This window comes from Microtus ochrogaster, chromosome 4 (genome assembly GCF_000317375.1).
Source record: "Microtus ochrogaster isolate Prairie Vole_2 chromosome 4, MicOch1.0, whole genome shotgun sequence".
NCBI lineage: Eukaryota > Metazoa > Chordata > Mammalia > Rodentia > Cricetidae > Microtus > Microtus ochrogaster.
The window spans coordinates 40,730,101-40,742,681 of record NC_022011.1 but is presented as its reverse complement, the minus strand read 5'-3'; the positions used below and the strand labels follow the sequence as shown (position 1 = coordinate 40,742,681).

At 51.8% G+C, this 12,581-nt stretch overlaps 1 protein-coding gene across 1 annotated transcript in view; it reads right to left on the bottom strand.

Moving 5' to 3' along the window:
- Positions 1 to 5,741: 5,741 nt before the first annotated feature.
- The window catches only part of Ttll11 (tubulin tyrosine ligase like 11), a 244,069-nt gene continuing 237,229 nt past the window's right edge, over positions 5,742 to 12,581 (bottom strand). The window contains exon 11 of the mRNA XM_026778629.1: positions 5,742 to 8,525. Within this exon, the coding sequence (XP_026634430.1) occupies positions 8,248 to 8,525 (278 nt within the window). The 3' untranslated portion in view covers positions 5,742 to 8,247. The remainder of the gene's footprint in view (positions 8,526 to 12,581) is intronic.

The following is a 12,581-nucleotide window of genomic DNA, read 5'->3' as shown; positions in this document are numbered from 1 at the left end:
ACAGCAGTCGGGAGCCTGCGCTGTGTGGGCAGTGGGGACAGCAGTCGGGAGCCTGCGCTGTGTGGGCAGTGGGGACAGCAGTCGGGAGCCTGCGCCGTGTGGGTAGTGGGGACAGCAGTCGGGAGCCTGCACCGTGTGGGTAGTGGGGACAGCAGTCGGGAGCCTGCACCGTGTGGGTAGTGGGGACAGCAGTCCGGAGCCTGCACCGTATGGATAGTATCTATTGTTTGCAGGGCCAGGGGTCAGACTCAGGCCGACACTGGGGAGGGAAGGGGTCTTGTGTTTTCTGCTCACACATCAGTGCTTGGAGTCAAGAAACTTGCATGCTTGCAGTAGCAAGAGCAGTGGCTTTTCTTCTGTCAACTATCACACAACTCTTCACCTGCTGGAGTCAAAGCTTTACTTGTGGTCACTTGGCCAGTGGCAGGTGTACTGCCATTTCAACTGCATTTTAACAAATAAAGACTGCCTGAAGATCCGAGAGTAAAACAGCCCCACTGGTCAGCCTTACAGACCAGGTTATGGTAACACACACCTTTAATCCCAGTAGCCACACTAGTTGCCATAGAAATCGGGTAGTGCTTACCTTTAATCCCAGTGGTGCATGCATGCCTTTGAGCCCAGCCCTCGAGAGGAATATAAGATGGGGCAAGACAGCTCTCAGACGCAGTCTCGGCCTAAGATTCCAGGAGACAGGATCACCATTTCAGACTGATGTCGAGGTAAGGGCCAGTGGCTGGCTGTTTTCTGAACCCCAATTTTTGACCATGAGTTTTTATTAATCGTGCTTCATATAGGGGACATTTTCCGTGACTCTATTTGCTCAACTGTAAAACAAACCATGGCACGATGGCTGCCAGAATGAATCTGGTGGTCAGGACAGATCTCCTTTCTCCCTCTCTGGCCAGGAACGAGGCTCTCTGAATTATTGGAATCCCCTGGTGCTCCTTTTGCAGTCAAGCTCAATCATTTTCCACGGGCCATGACTGACTTCAAGATTCCATGAAGCATAGGGTCATGGGTGACCACAGGGACTTCTGGTGGTTCTTTGATGGCTTCATGAAGCTGAAAACTCTGGTGAATCTGAATGCTGCTACTGAGGGACTTCACCAGAACCTCACACTGCTCTGGCAGTGCTGGAGCGTCACCACGGTCCACTCACTCATTCACTCATTCACTCATTCATTCATTCATCCATTCACTGTCTGGGGGCACGTGTGGTGTGGTGTGCGGGTGAAGGCCAGAGGACAGGCCGTGTAGGTTAGCAGCAAATTTCTTAATATGTTGAGCCGTTTATGTGGGCTCTGGAGGTCCTGATCTGAGACCAGACTCAGGATGAGCAAAGGGCTGCCATGGGCAAGTTACTTCTCAGTTCAGCACCTCAATTTCCCCAACTGTACCCTGGAGCGATGTGGTGAGCACACCTAGCCCTTCACTTCCCCAACGGTCCAACTAACACGTCTACAAAAGTGTTCCCCCAAAGGAGTGTGTCTGTACTGAGTAGGGATGGATTTTTTTTCCTGATCGTGACCCCCCCCCCCACTGTAACAACTTTTTCTACAGCACATTCATTGTGTTCAAGGTTACAGGTTTAAAGAGGGTTGTAAGTTCGCAGAAAGACATACATGAGTTACGTCCCAACAGTACATCATTTTACCATCATCAACTTGAACATCCTCAGAGTCTGGTATCTTCTGAGAACTTTGGGTACCATGGTGCATCTGGCTGTGCTGGGAGTTCCATAGCTGGTGTGGATGGGAGTAGTTCACACCCTGGACTGTAAGAGCACATTCATGGTGAGGTCCAGGTGTGGTCCACTTGATAGCAGGCAGGAGTAGCCTGGTTGAGTTTCTGATGAGGTGAGCAGCAACAGCATTGGTGCTCTTAGGAAAGGACCCCAGACTGCTCCCATCCTCTGCCCACAGCTGCGAGGGCCCTCGTCAGGACTTGACTATGCTCGCATCCTTCCTGATCTTGGAATTCCAAACAGGAAGAAATAAATTCCCATTGTTTATAAACCTTTCAGCGTATGGTACTTTGCTACAGTGAGCTAAATAGATTCAGTCACCCATTCTGTCTGGGGCCAAGCTTCTGCCTCAGGACCTGGTGTGGACCAGTTTAGTAACAGTACACCTTGTCCAGTAAGAGGCTGGCAAGGCAAGAGATGTGGGTCATGGCTGAATTCAGGTGGCTGACAAAGCCCCTGTGGTCATGAACTTGGTCGCATGTTTCTCCTGGGCCCCAGCTTTATAAAAGCCTGGAGTTTTCCTCACAGATAAGAGCTGCAAAGACAAGGACAGTGCTGGAGGCATCTGCTGTTAGTGTGCCAGCAGACGCGGCTGATAGTGTGCCTGCAGATATGCGGTTGTTAGTGCGCCTGCAGATGCGTAGCCGTTAGTGTGCCTGCAGATACATGTATGTATGTTAGCGCCTGCAGATGTGCAGCTGTTAGTGTGCCTGCAGATGCATGTATGTCTGTTAGCACCTGCAGATGCGCAGCTGTTAGTGTGCCTGCAGATGCCTGGCTGTTAGGGAGCCTGCAGATGCCTGGCTGTTAGGGAGCCTGCAGATGCCTAGCTGTTAGTGTGCCTGCAGATGCGCAGATGTTAGTGCGTGCAGATGTGCTACTGTTAGTGTGCCCTGCAGATGCATGTATGCTGTTAGCACCTGCAGATGGGCAGCTGTTAGTGTGCCTGCAGATGCCTAGCTGTTAGTGAGCCTGCAGATGCTCAGTTGTTAGTGTGCCTACAGATGCGTAGGTGTTAGTGTGTGCAGATGTGCAGCTGTTAGTGTACCTGCAAATGCACAACACAGGTAAGAGTTATGTGTCATGGAGTCCCTCCATGACAGTGGACTTGTGGCTGTTTGTTTAGTGATGGCCTAAAAGCTGGCTCCAGTTTCTGTCATTCTGGTTGTGTAGAACAAAACAGAGATCTTCATGAGGAGATTTAGTTCACACCCCTAACCTGCAAGGTAGAAGGACAAGGATCCCCCTTGAGTCCCCTCCTTTGTAAAAGAATAACCATGCACACAGTTTTACAGTGAGCTGCTCACATGGTGGGGGAAGCTGCTTGGATTAAAGACAGAGGTGGGGCCTGACCCTCTGAGGGACTATACCGGATGCCCAGGGTTTGGGGGAAGGCAGCTGGGTGAAGAGCCTTCCTGGTCTGAACAAACTCAAATCCAAGCCCCAGAGACCCAGGTAACCATGCCAGGGTAACTTTGCAGGCCATCTACCATCTTCCCCACATAGCTGGGGGTCTCCGGGTAGGCAAGCCTGGGTCTCTCTACAAGAGACAGTGCAGTGACAAAGCCATGGCCTGTGGTGACACAGGAGCCTGGCATGGGAGGGTAGAAGGCATGTGTGGGTGGGATCTGATGTTCACTGGGGTGGGGGTGGAGACTTCCGAGGAGCTGGGGGTCTTACTTTATTTTTAACTCTAGGCCATCTGCTCCCACTTCCCACCAGGTGGGCCCCAGTCTGGGAAATATTCAGAGTGAACATATGCTGCTCCCGGGGCGGGGTGCGGGGGTGCTGGGAAGAGGCGTCTGTGGGGGTGGGGGTGGGGTGGGAGAGCCCTGTTCTCAGGAGTTTTGGCCACCAGGTTTACCCGTAGGACTCCTGTGGCCTCCTTGGTGAGAGGCCTCGGCATTTCAGTCTCGCGAGGAGCAACATGAGGTGACTTCACATTCAAGGAGCTCTCTCAGGACAGACTCCCTCCCAGAGTCCCTGACAGGTGGCCCACCCTGCTGAGAGGCTGTTCCTCCAGCAGACTGAGTTTGGAGGATATCCCAAATCCTCCCCTGACTCCCCCAGGACTTCCTGGATCCCTAGAGTCAATAGCTCTCATGCAAACATCAACCATGTGGGGAGGAAAAAGCAAGAAAATTAAAAGGTGCCCTTTTCTTACCAATTGACCCAAAATGAACAAACATTGTCCCCCCTGGCAGGTTTGCTGTCAAAAATTACCACACGCACAAACCCTGTCAGTACTCTGTAGCTGTTATACATAAGCCTGTGGTTAGCGACACTCAGCTTCATTTTATTACTGCATTTTACCAAGTTACCAAGACAACTGAGGCTGTAACAGAGCCTTGACTACATGCGCCATGAAAATTTAATAAAGAATTTTGAAAGGCTTTTAAGAGGTGGGAGTGGCAGGGGCAGGGGGAGGGGAAGCGAGGTCTCAGCTGACTTCCAGGAGCCTCTCCTGCCAGGGCTCCTGGCCCCCATGGCAGCGGTGTTTCCTGGCATCTGTTGATTTATTTCAGCATATGGAGACCACACCTTTCCTCAACAGACATCATGAAGACACTTCCCAGGTGCCAAGTCTCATTCCAGGCTCTTTGGGTCTATTTTGACATGATCTCTGCTGCACAGAAGAGGGACGGGTGTCAGGGAGGAAAGTCACCCGTCCATGGCCAAGCAAGTTCACCCTCACATCAGACTTCCAAAGCCCTTGGTCCTTCCAGAGGTGACAGGAACTCCTTTGGCTTCTCCATTCTGATGTGAAACAGGGAAAATATCTCTACAGCCCATCTGAGGCTTGGGGGAGTTGGGATGGTTCCTTCAGCCCACAGCCCTGGCCCGAGTCTATGCAAACGCTCTGCCTTCCCAGGCGCTTCTGTGTAAGTAGGGTTTGCGACACAGGGCCACAAAGAGCCTGGTTTCCAAATCACTCTCAGAAGCAAAAAAGCCAAAAACAAGGAAAACATTAGTGACTTTGTCATTTTATGCAGAGCTCAGTGTGTGTGTGTTTGTGCTTGTGTGTGTGTGCACGCACGCGTGTGCATGCGTGTGAGTGCATACGTGTGTGTACACATGTGTCAGTGTAAACAGAGGCAGTGTGTTTTTTCCAGTTAAAGTGAAAGCAAGACTTTTGGTTATGAGAGGAGGCAACTGGAAAGCATTCTGCAGAATTTCTTTGTCTCTGAGTACAAGAAAATAAATGTTATTTTGTGAGAAATTGTAGGAAATTTTCATTCACATTCATCAGTTGAATTGGGAGAGTGGCTAAAGTATCAATGGAGGTTAGGCAGGTTTCAGGCTACACTGCTCACTGGTGAATTTCCCTCATTGAGCATGGGCAGCTCTCTGCCTCGGGGAACACAGCTCCCAGACGAGGGCTCGTGAGTCCTGAGCTTCAAGAAAAGGCACCCAAAGCCAGCCCAGTCTCACAGAGCTGAGGAATAAAGGAACTAATCAAGGAATGAACGTGGTGGGGAGAATGTGTGGATTTGATCCATGTTGGAGATGTTCTCCACCCGTGTTCTCAGATGCTCTACTGTGGGGATCCTTGTCGACCACCCGCGGGAGCTGTACAGGGCCTATTAAACAGAGCTTTAACTTGACACATTCTCAAAATGAGTCTTCAGAACGTGCTCGCCAACATGGAGCCGAGGGGAAACGGGTTCAAAGGTAGAGCTGCAGCCATGTTGAGGTGATATAAAAATGCTAGCACCCACGGTGAGAGATGGCCTCTCTATGGTGCTCAATCATCTAGAGGTAGGTCACCATTGGTCCCCTGGTTACAGAGCCGCTCAGTCTGTAGTGCAAGCCTTGGGAGGCTCCACACCCCTGGAGATTTGACTCTATAGTGATGATTGGGGAAGCCCTTTGTGGACAAGTTGCCCCCCAATACTCTCAGAATTGAGAGTGCACACTAGGAGACTTCTGTCCCCACCCCCGTTTCCCAGAGACACTGCTACCTTTACTCACTTTGTGACCAGCCCCTCACTTTTTGCAAGTTGTGGCTGAGATGAAAGTAATCCGGCTGGCTCCTTCCTCCTGCAGGAAAGGAGTAGCCAGAGAGCCCATCCAGGCCCAGGGACCTCTGCTGAGTGCTGCAGGCTCTGTGACTGGCTGGGGTCTTAGTCTCTTCTGTAGAGGCCCCCTGAGAACCATGGCTCCCAGGGAGGTCCCAGCCTTCAGACTGGACTCAGCTTTTCTTCTGGTGGAGGCTGGGACTGTGACCCTCCAGCCTAGCCAGGAGTCTACAAGGACATAGTGGGCATTCGAGGATCCAGTGGAGCTGTTGAAATGCTGGTCCTGCCAGATGCCCACCCCATCCCACCTCTGGCAGAACAGGGCCTCCTGGCGGCCTGGTGGGGGCTGTGTGTCTCCCCTCATGTTATCCCAGGGAACTCCCTGTCTTCTTCTTAGTCATCTTTTTTAGCCCTCAGCAAGTCTTTCCCAGATAGAGCCATGCCTCTGCCCCCATTCCCTTTGGCCCCTCCCTCCCTCCCTTCCTAGCTTCTGGGAGGGAGCAAGACCTCCAGGGAGCCCACAAATCCCTGCTGAAAGTGTCCCCAGTCAAGAGCCTTGAGATCAAACTTCTCCCTCTCTTCCCTAGGAGCCGCAAAGACCCCATAGGCCTGGTTTTACCTTCTGGACTCCTAGTGCTCCTAGAATCTGTGGTCAGGGAAACAATGAGCCACTGGCAGGAAGACCCTGGCAGGCCGCTACCCCCAACTCCCCACCCTGCACTTGCTGCTACCACTACTTGGTCCAGTCAGAGCCCTCTGGCCAATAGCAAACAACTTCTGGAGAGGCTCACCCCAGCCCATTCCCTTCCCCCTCACAGAATGGATTGCCTCTTCCATATATGCCCAGGAATGCAGAGAGTCCCCTTTGCAGTGCTTACCCGTGGGAACCCAGCTGTGTCTTCAGGGCCAGCATGGGCTGTTGGATCCAGGTCAGCTGCTAAGGGGCAGAGATGCTTGCTGAAGTGGCAGGAAAGCGCAGTTCTAGGTGAGGAGACACACGCCCTCTCTCCATGTGCTGTGGATGCCCTTAGGAACCATGGTTTTCTAAGCTTCGCAGAGCTATTTAACTGAACATCCCCAGATTCCCAATTGGCTGATCCCATTCCTGGGCATGGTAGCTGTCCTGTGAGCCCAGGAGTAGACAGTGGCTTTTCTGATCCTTGATTCCACGTGACCTTCAGCTCAGGACCTAGGCCTATCCCTGAGCAGGCACCCCCTCTCCTTCAGCCCTGGACTCACCCTGCCTCCCGTCTGCAGTCACAGCGCATATTCGGAGATGACTGCAGCTGGTCAGGAAGGAGCGGGACAGGTGTGTGAGAAACATTCCAGCCTCGTTAGATTATTCGAGAAACTCCCTTTCCTGTGTGGATGAACCTGTTCTCAGTGCTCCACAGTTCAAAGGGATCTCTTCAATTTCTCTTACTGTCTGATCTTCCAAGCTGCCCAGTGAAACACAGGGACCATCACTAGTTCTGACACCTGTCCAAAGCCCGGTTGAGCAGACACGGCAGCCTGTGTGACAGGGAAGCTGCATGTTCCATCAGAGTACACCTGGGGAGTCTAGGTACTTGGAGCCTTCCAGGTTATTCTTCTGACCCTGAAGCCCACGAAGCCTGTAAGGACCCCAGGTCCTCAACCACCCAAATGTGGGTGATGTTTTCTCTCAGAATTTTGGGGACATTAGGCAAGATGATGACAAGCTTCCTTGAATGATGTTCATGGAGATGGACGAGCCAAGGCAATCCCTGCTGCCTCTTATCCGCACGCATCTGAAGACACTCACAGGCTGGGAAATGCCGAGCCTCAGATGTCTGGAGTTGGCACGGCACTGAGCACAGTGCCGGGTGCATACTCAGCAGCTCTTGGAATTGGGTCAGCACCCCACTTTTGCAGGGTTCCCCTGGAACCTGGATGGGGAGACTGAAGAACTTGTTACTTCTTAATTAGTAATAAATCAATCACTGCAGCGACAGGCAAGTTAATGAAATAAGTGGTTACTCTGTTAAGTACACCCATAAAGCACATGATTGGGGTGTCCGCCATCTTGATATTCTACTTCTTTCATAGGACAGGTGGAAGGAAAGTGATGCAGGCTCGCGGAGGCCCCAGCAGACCGCAGGTGTGAACTCGCGCCCACGGTTCCTCGCTTTGAGATGGTCTGTCCTTTCTCCCATCCTCCACTCCTCTGTGGCCCCAAGCACGAAAGAACTGCCCACTTGGTGCTTCCCGGGAACCCGGAATAATAGGTGCCACCTGTCACAGTTCAGATGTCATATGTCTACTGATGACTCACAAACAGGGTGGGTCATGAAGCGCTGGGAGGAGGGTGGGCAAGAATTAGCCATGTGAGGTGAGAGCCCTGCAGAACACAGAGGACTCCCGGCCATTGCAGCTGGGATCCTGGTGGCTCCCCACAGATCAGGGCAGCCCAGGGTACTCAGCCCCCGAGCGCACACCTTCTTCCAGGACGGCATGGGGCCTTCAGGACAGAGCGTGTCTAGAGGGAGACAGCTTATTAGCACCGATTATGCGGGGTGCAGGGCTGCCTGCGGCTGACTGGGTTGTGGGGTTGGTCTCCTGAGGAGGACTACTTTGGGGGCGCCGGCCCCGGCCACACACCAAGCGCTTCTCATCCAGCAGAGATAGGTGATATTCACACAGGTCGATCAAGGAGGCCACCTGCTCATGCAGAGGCAACAGCTTGAACTTCCTCTGGGCCAGGAAGAAGAAAGCCTCGACAAATGCCTGGAGACACATCCCTGTGGGCAGAGAGATGCTGTCAGAGAACTCATGGTACCCGGGGAGGCTCACCCAGAGCACAAAGGCTGGCAAGAGCCATTCCGCTCACCACACCTTCATTCGGAAACTACATGGAGGACCTTCCATGCCCAGGCTCTCTGAGTTCAAACAGCCCCAGGAAGTAGATTTAATTCTCTCTCAGATATAGGGAAACTGAGACACAGGGAAGTGGGGAGACATGAGTAGAAAGTGGTGGTGCTTAGATTTCAGCCTTGCTCCAAATTTATTCCTGGGCACCATGATGAAATGTCTTCCCGTGAAAACCCAGCTCCCAAACTTTCACCATCAGAGAGGGTAATATAGCTAGCTATCAGTCCGACAACTGTGCTCGCCATCCTGATACAGGTATATGCAGTCAACTGTAAAAACCTTAAACCTTAAATGTAAGCCTTAAATCTTAAGGTTTATGCATTTTGCTACTTGCAAAATTTACCTCATTGAGTAAAATTAACCCAGCCTTCTCTTTGGTTGTCGTGTTGTGAATGTGACTCCCCTCCCACACCACACAGCACAGATACTTGTGTGGAGTGCCTAGTCTCCTGCTAATGGCACTATTTGAGAAGGTTCTGGAAACGTCAGCTTCCTACCTGAGGTCCCCACCTGAAGGAATCCGGTCACTGGAAGCATGCCTTTGAAGACTATACCTGTCCCTCTGGCCCCCTACTCTTTCTTTACTTCCCGTCTTCCACAGGTGACCAATCTCCTCTCCCACTCACCCCTACCACCATGAGTTCTGCTCAAGTACATGGGGCCAAGCAACCATGGACAAACCCTCTGGCACTGGGAGGCTAAAACTCTTCCTCCCATAGGTTGTTCCCTAAGATGCATCTCAGTCACAGCCACGGAAGAATAATAAACACGCCAGCCAGCAGCAGGGATGTTCCAGGATGCACGGTGTGCCATCCCCACCATGCCCTGGAATGTTCCTCATAAGTTCCTACCCGTTCCTCGGATTTGAGCTCAAAATTCCAAGGTCAGAATTAAGCAGGCCCCCTGGTATATTTGGGTCTCTCAGTGTTGGGCCTAGGACGTCAGGCCCATGAGCACTCCAGAGCCTCTACCGCTGACCTCTGTCCTGGCCTCAGGCCCATGAGCACTCCAGAGGCTCTACTGCGGACCTCTGTCCTGACCTCAGGCCCATGAGCGCTCCAGAGGCCCCACCTGCTTTGGCATCAACTGGCAAAGTAGAATTGGTGAAGTTTCAGGTTTATGGATAAATGAACAGAAAGTTCCCATGGGCCCTTGCGTCATGTAGCTTGTCACAGTGTGACCCACTCGTCCCAACTGGCCAGCCAGTATGGAAGGTGCAGGTGTACGTCTGGGTACGTTCTTTGCTTTCTGTGGTCCTGTATTTTTGGGAAATATGGAAGTCAGGTGTGTCTGCTTATGACATCACATGGAACAGTTTAACTGCCCCTTTCAGGTGCCTGGCTTGCACCCACCATGCGTCTTCCACCACTCCGATCCTTGATGAACCCATAATTTTGTTATTGCTCTAGCTTCGCCCTTCCCAGATGGCAGCCATCAGGGCTGCTGCCTTCCAGAGGCTTCTTCCACTCAGCAGGTTCCGCTGGTGTCTGTGTCTTCGTGTGGTTTGGTGTTCATCCCCCTTCTAAGACAGGGTTTCTCTGTGTAGCAATCCTGGCTGTCCTGGAACTTTCTCCCTCTTTTAAACTAAGTTTTGAGGTCACCATACACATGATGGAGCTCCATTATGGACTCTTCATATGTAGCTTCCATTACTACATTCTGGTCTCAGCTGTTCACCTCCCCACTGCCCTTCCTCATGCTCCCCTTCCCCCTCCAGCCGCTTCTCCTTTCCGCAGCTCCTCCTATATTCTGCTTTCCAGAATATTCCATTCATTACTGGCTCTGTTTCTCATTTCCTTTAAGTCTCTTCCTCTATTCTCAAGGCCTCTTTCTAGTTTTGCACCCATAAACATACTTACATACACACCACACACAGGCAGAATTTTAAATTTAGAGGGAATGCGAGTTATTTTTCCAGGCCAATTGAATCCATTTCCTGCAAATGTCATTGTTTCATTTTTCTTTATGACTATATGGAATTCCATTTATATATGGACCATGCTTTCTTCATCCATTCATTCAGCATCCGTGAACATCTGTGCTGCTTCCATTTCTTGAATATTTCAGAGCTTGGAAGTGCAAGTATCTCTGTTTTGATTAGAGTCCTGCGGGCATACACCAAGAGGAGCTATTCTAGGCTTAGTTTACTGGAGAAGCCCCATACGGATGTACATGGTGGCTGCCTCAGTTTCCCCTGCACCAGCAGCGAGGATGCATTCCTCTTTCCAACATCCTCAGCAGCATTTGTGTATTTATTTAGAGACGGTCTCCCCGTGTAGTCTGGCTGGTCTGGAACTTCTGTGTAGACCAGGCTTGCCTCAAACTCAGAGTTCTGCCAGCCTCTGCCTCCTGAGTGCTGGGATTAAAAGTATGTGCCACCATCACCAGGCATTTCTCAGTGGGATCTAGGGCTCATCAGTTAGGCTAAGCTGACTGGCCATGGAGCCCCAAGGATCTGCCTGTTTCTATTTCCCTAGCGGATTCCGATCCTGTCCTGCCAGGCCTGGCATTTCCCGTGGGTGTGGGCTTTCAACTCCAGACTTCATGACTGCGAGCACAGCTTGCATTTTACCAGCTGAGCTCCCCCTCCTCAGGGGAATGTCTGTTCAGTTCACCATCCCGTTTGCTAACCAGAGAACTCGGGGTTTGGTGTCTTTGTGGTAATCACCGTATCTTCGACGCCAGCTCTGTCAGATGTTTGGTGGACGTGGCTTTCCCCCATCCTGTGGGCTGTCTCTGTGCAGAAGCTTCCTAACTTCATGGAATCCTGGTTGACAGTTCCTGGGTTTATTTCCTGTGCTGTTGGAGGCCTGTTCAGAGAGTCCTTGCCTGAGTTCACACCGCGAAGCCTTTTCCCTCAACCCCTCCTTGCCCTTTTCTTGGCAGCACCTGCTGCAGCCTGCAGCCTGCTTGGTTTTCTTTTGTGAACCTTTGGCTGTCCTCATCTTTTTTGCTTTTTGTTTAGTTCATTGCTCTGTCCCAGCGACAGGAACCCAGAAGGTACTCAGTATCCACGAGCAGATGACTGGCTGGGTGGATGGTGGGGGAATGAGGCGCTTTATAGATATTGTCACTGACCCTCCCGGGGATCATCACTGTGCTCTAAGATGAGGAACAAGACAGAGATGAAGCAACCTTGTGAGGTCAGCAACGGAACAGCGGCCTAGGAAATCAGTTTGTAAGCCAAACTGTGTTGAATGAAAGATCCTGAGCCTTCCCAGCGTCCACATGAAAATGAACTCAGGGATCCTCAGGAGGTGACAACCATGGCCAGCGTCGGTGCCCTGCAGCATGCTAGCCAAGGCTGGCTCTGCTGACTGATCACCCCTGTCAGGTTTGCAGGCACTGGCTGCCCTGGGGCCTGAGAACACCTTTGACTTGGGAATGCAAGTGGGGCAGAAAAGGCTTTGTCTCCTTCCAAAGGCAGCAGCTTTGTGGCTCTGTTCTTGCTAGATGCCCTGCCAAGTCCCTTGCCCCACAGGAGGAGACGGCAAGGGATGAGGGACTCTTCTGTGTAAGCAGAAGCCTGCTGTGGGCAGAGAGAGAAACGGCCGCAGTTTGACTCAAGAGGCAGAGATGTCCCAAACATCTGCGCTTGGCTAGGAGGGTCGTGGGTGTGTTCTATGCATACGAACACATATGTGTTCGAGTCTAAGTGTGTGTGCATGTGAATGTGTGCGTTACAGTTGGTTGGATGGGTCAGATAAATACAGTGGAAGATGCTGGGCTCTCAGCCAGAGAAACACAGTCACCCTCCAGCTTCCCATCTCTGTGGTCTAAACATTTCTCTCGAAGCCTGGCCATGTTTGAGACAGTGATCTCACTGGACACCGAGGGCTGCATCTCAGACAGTGATCTCACTGGACACCAAGGACTGGACACCGAGGACTGCGTCTCAGACAGTGATCTCACTGGACACCGAGGAC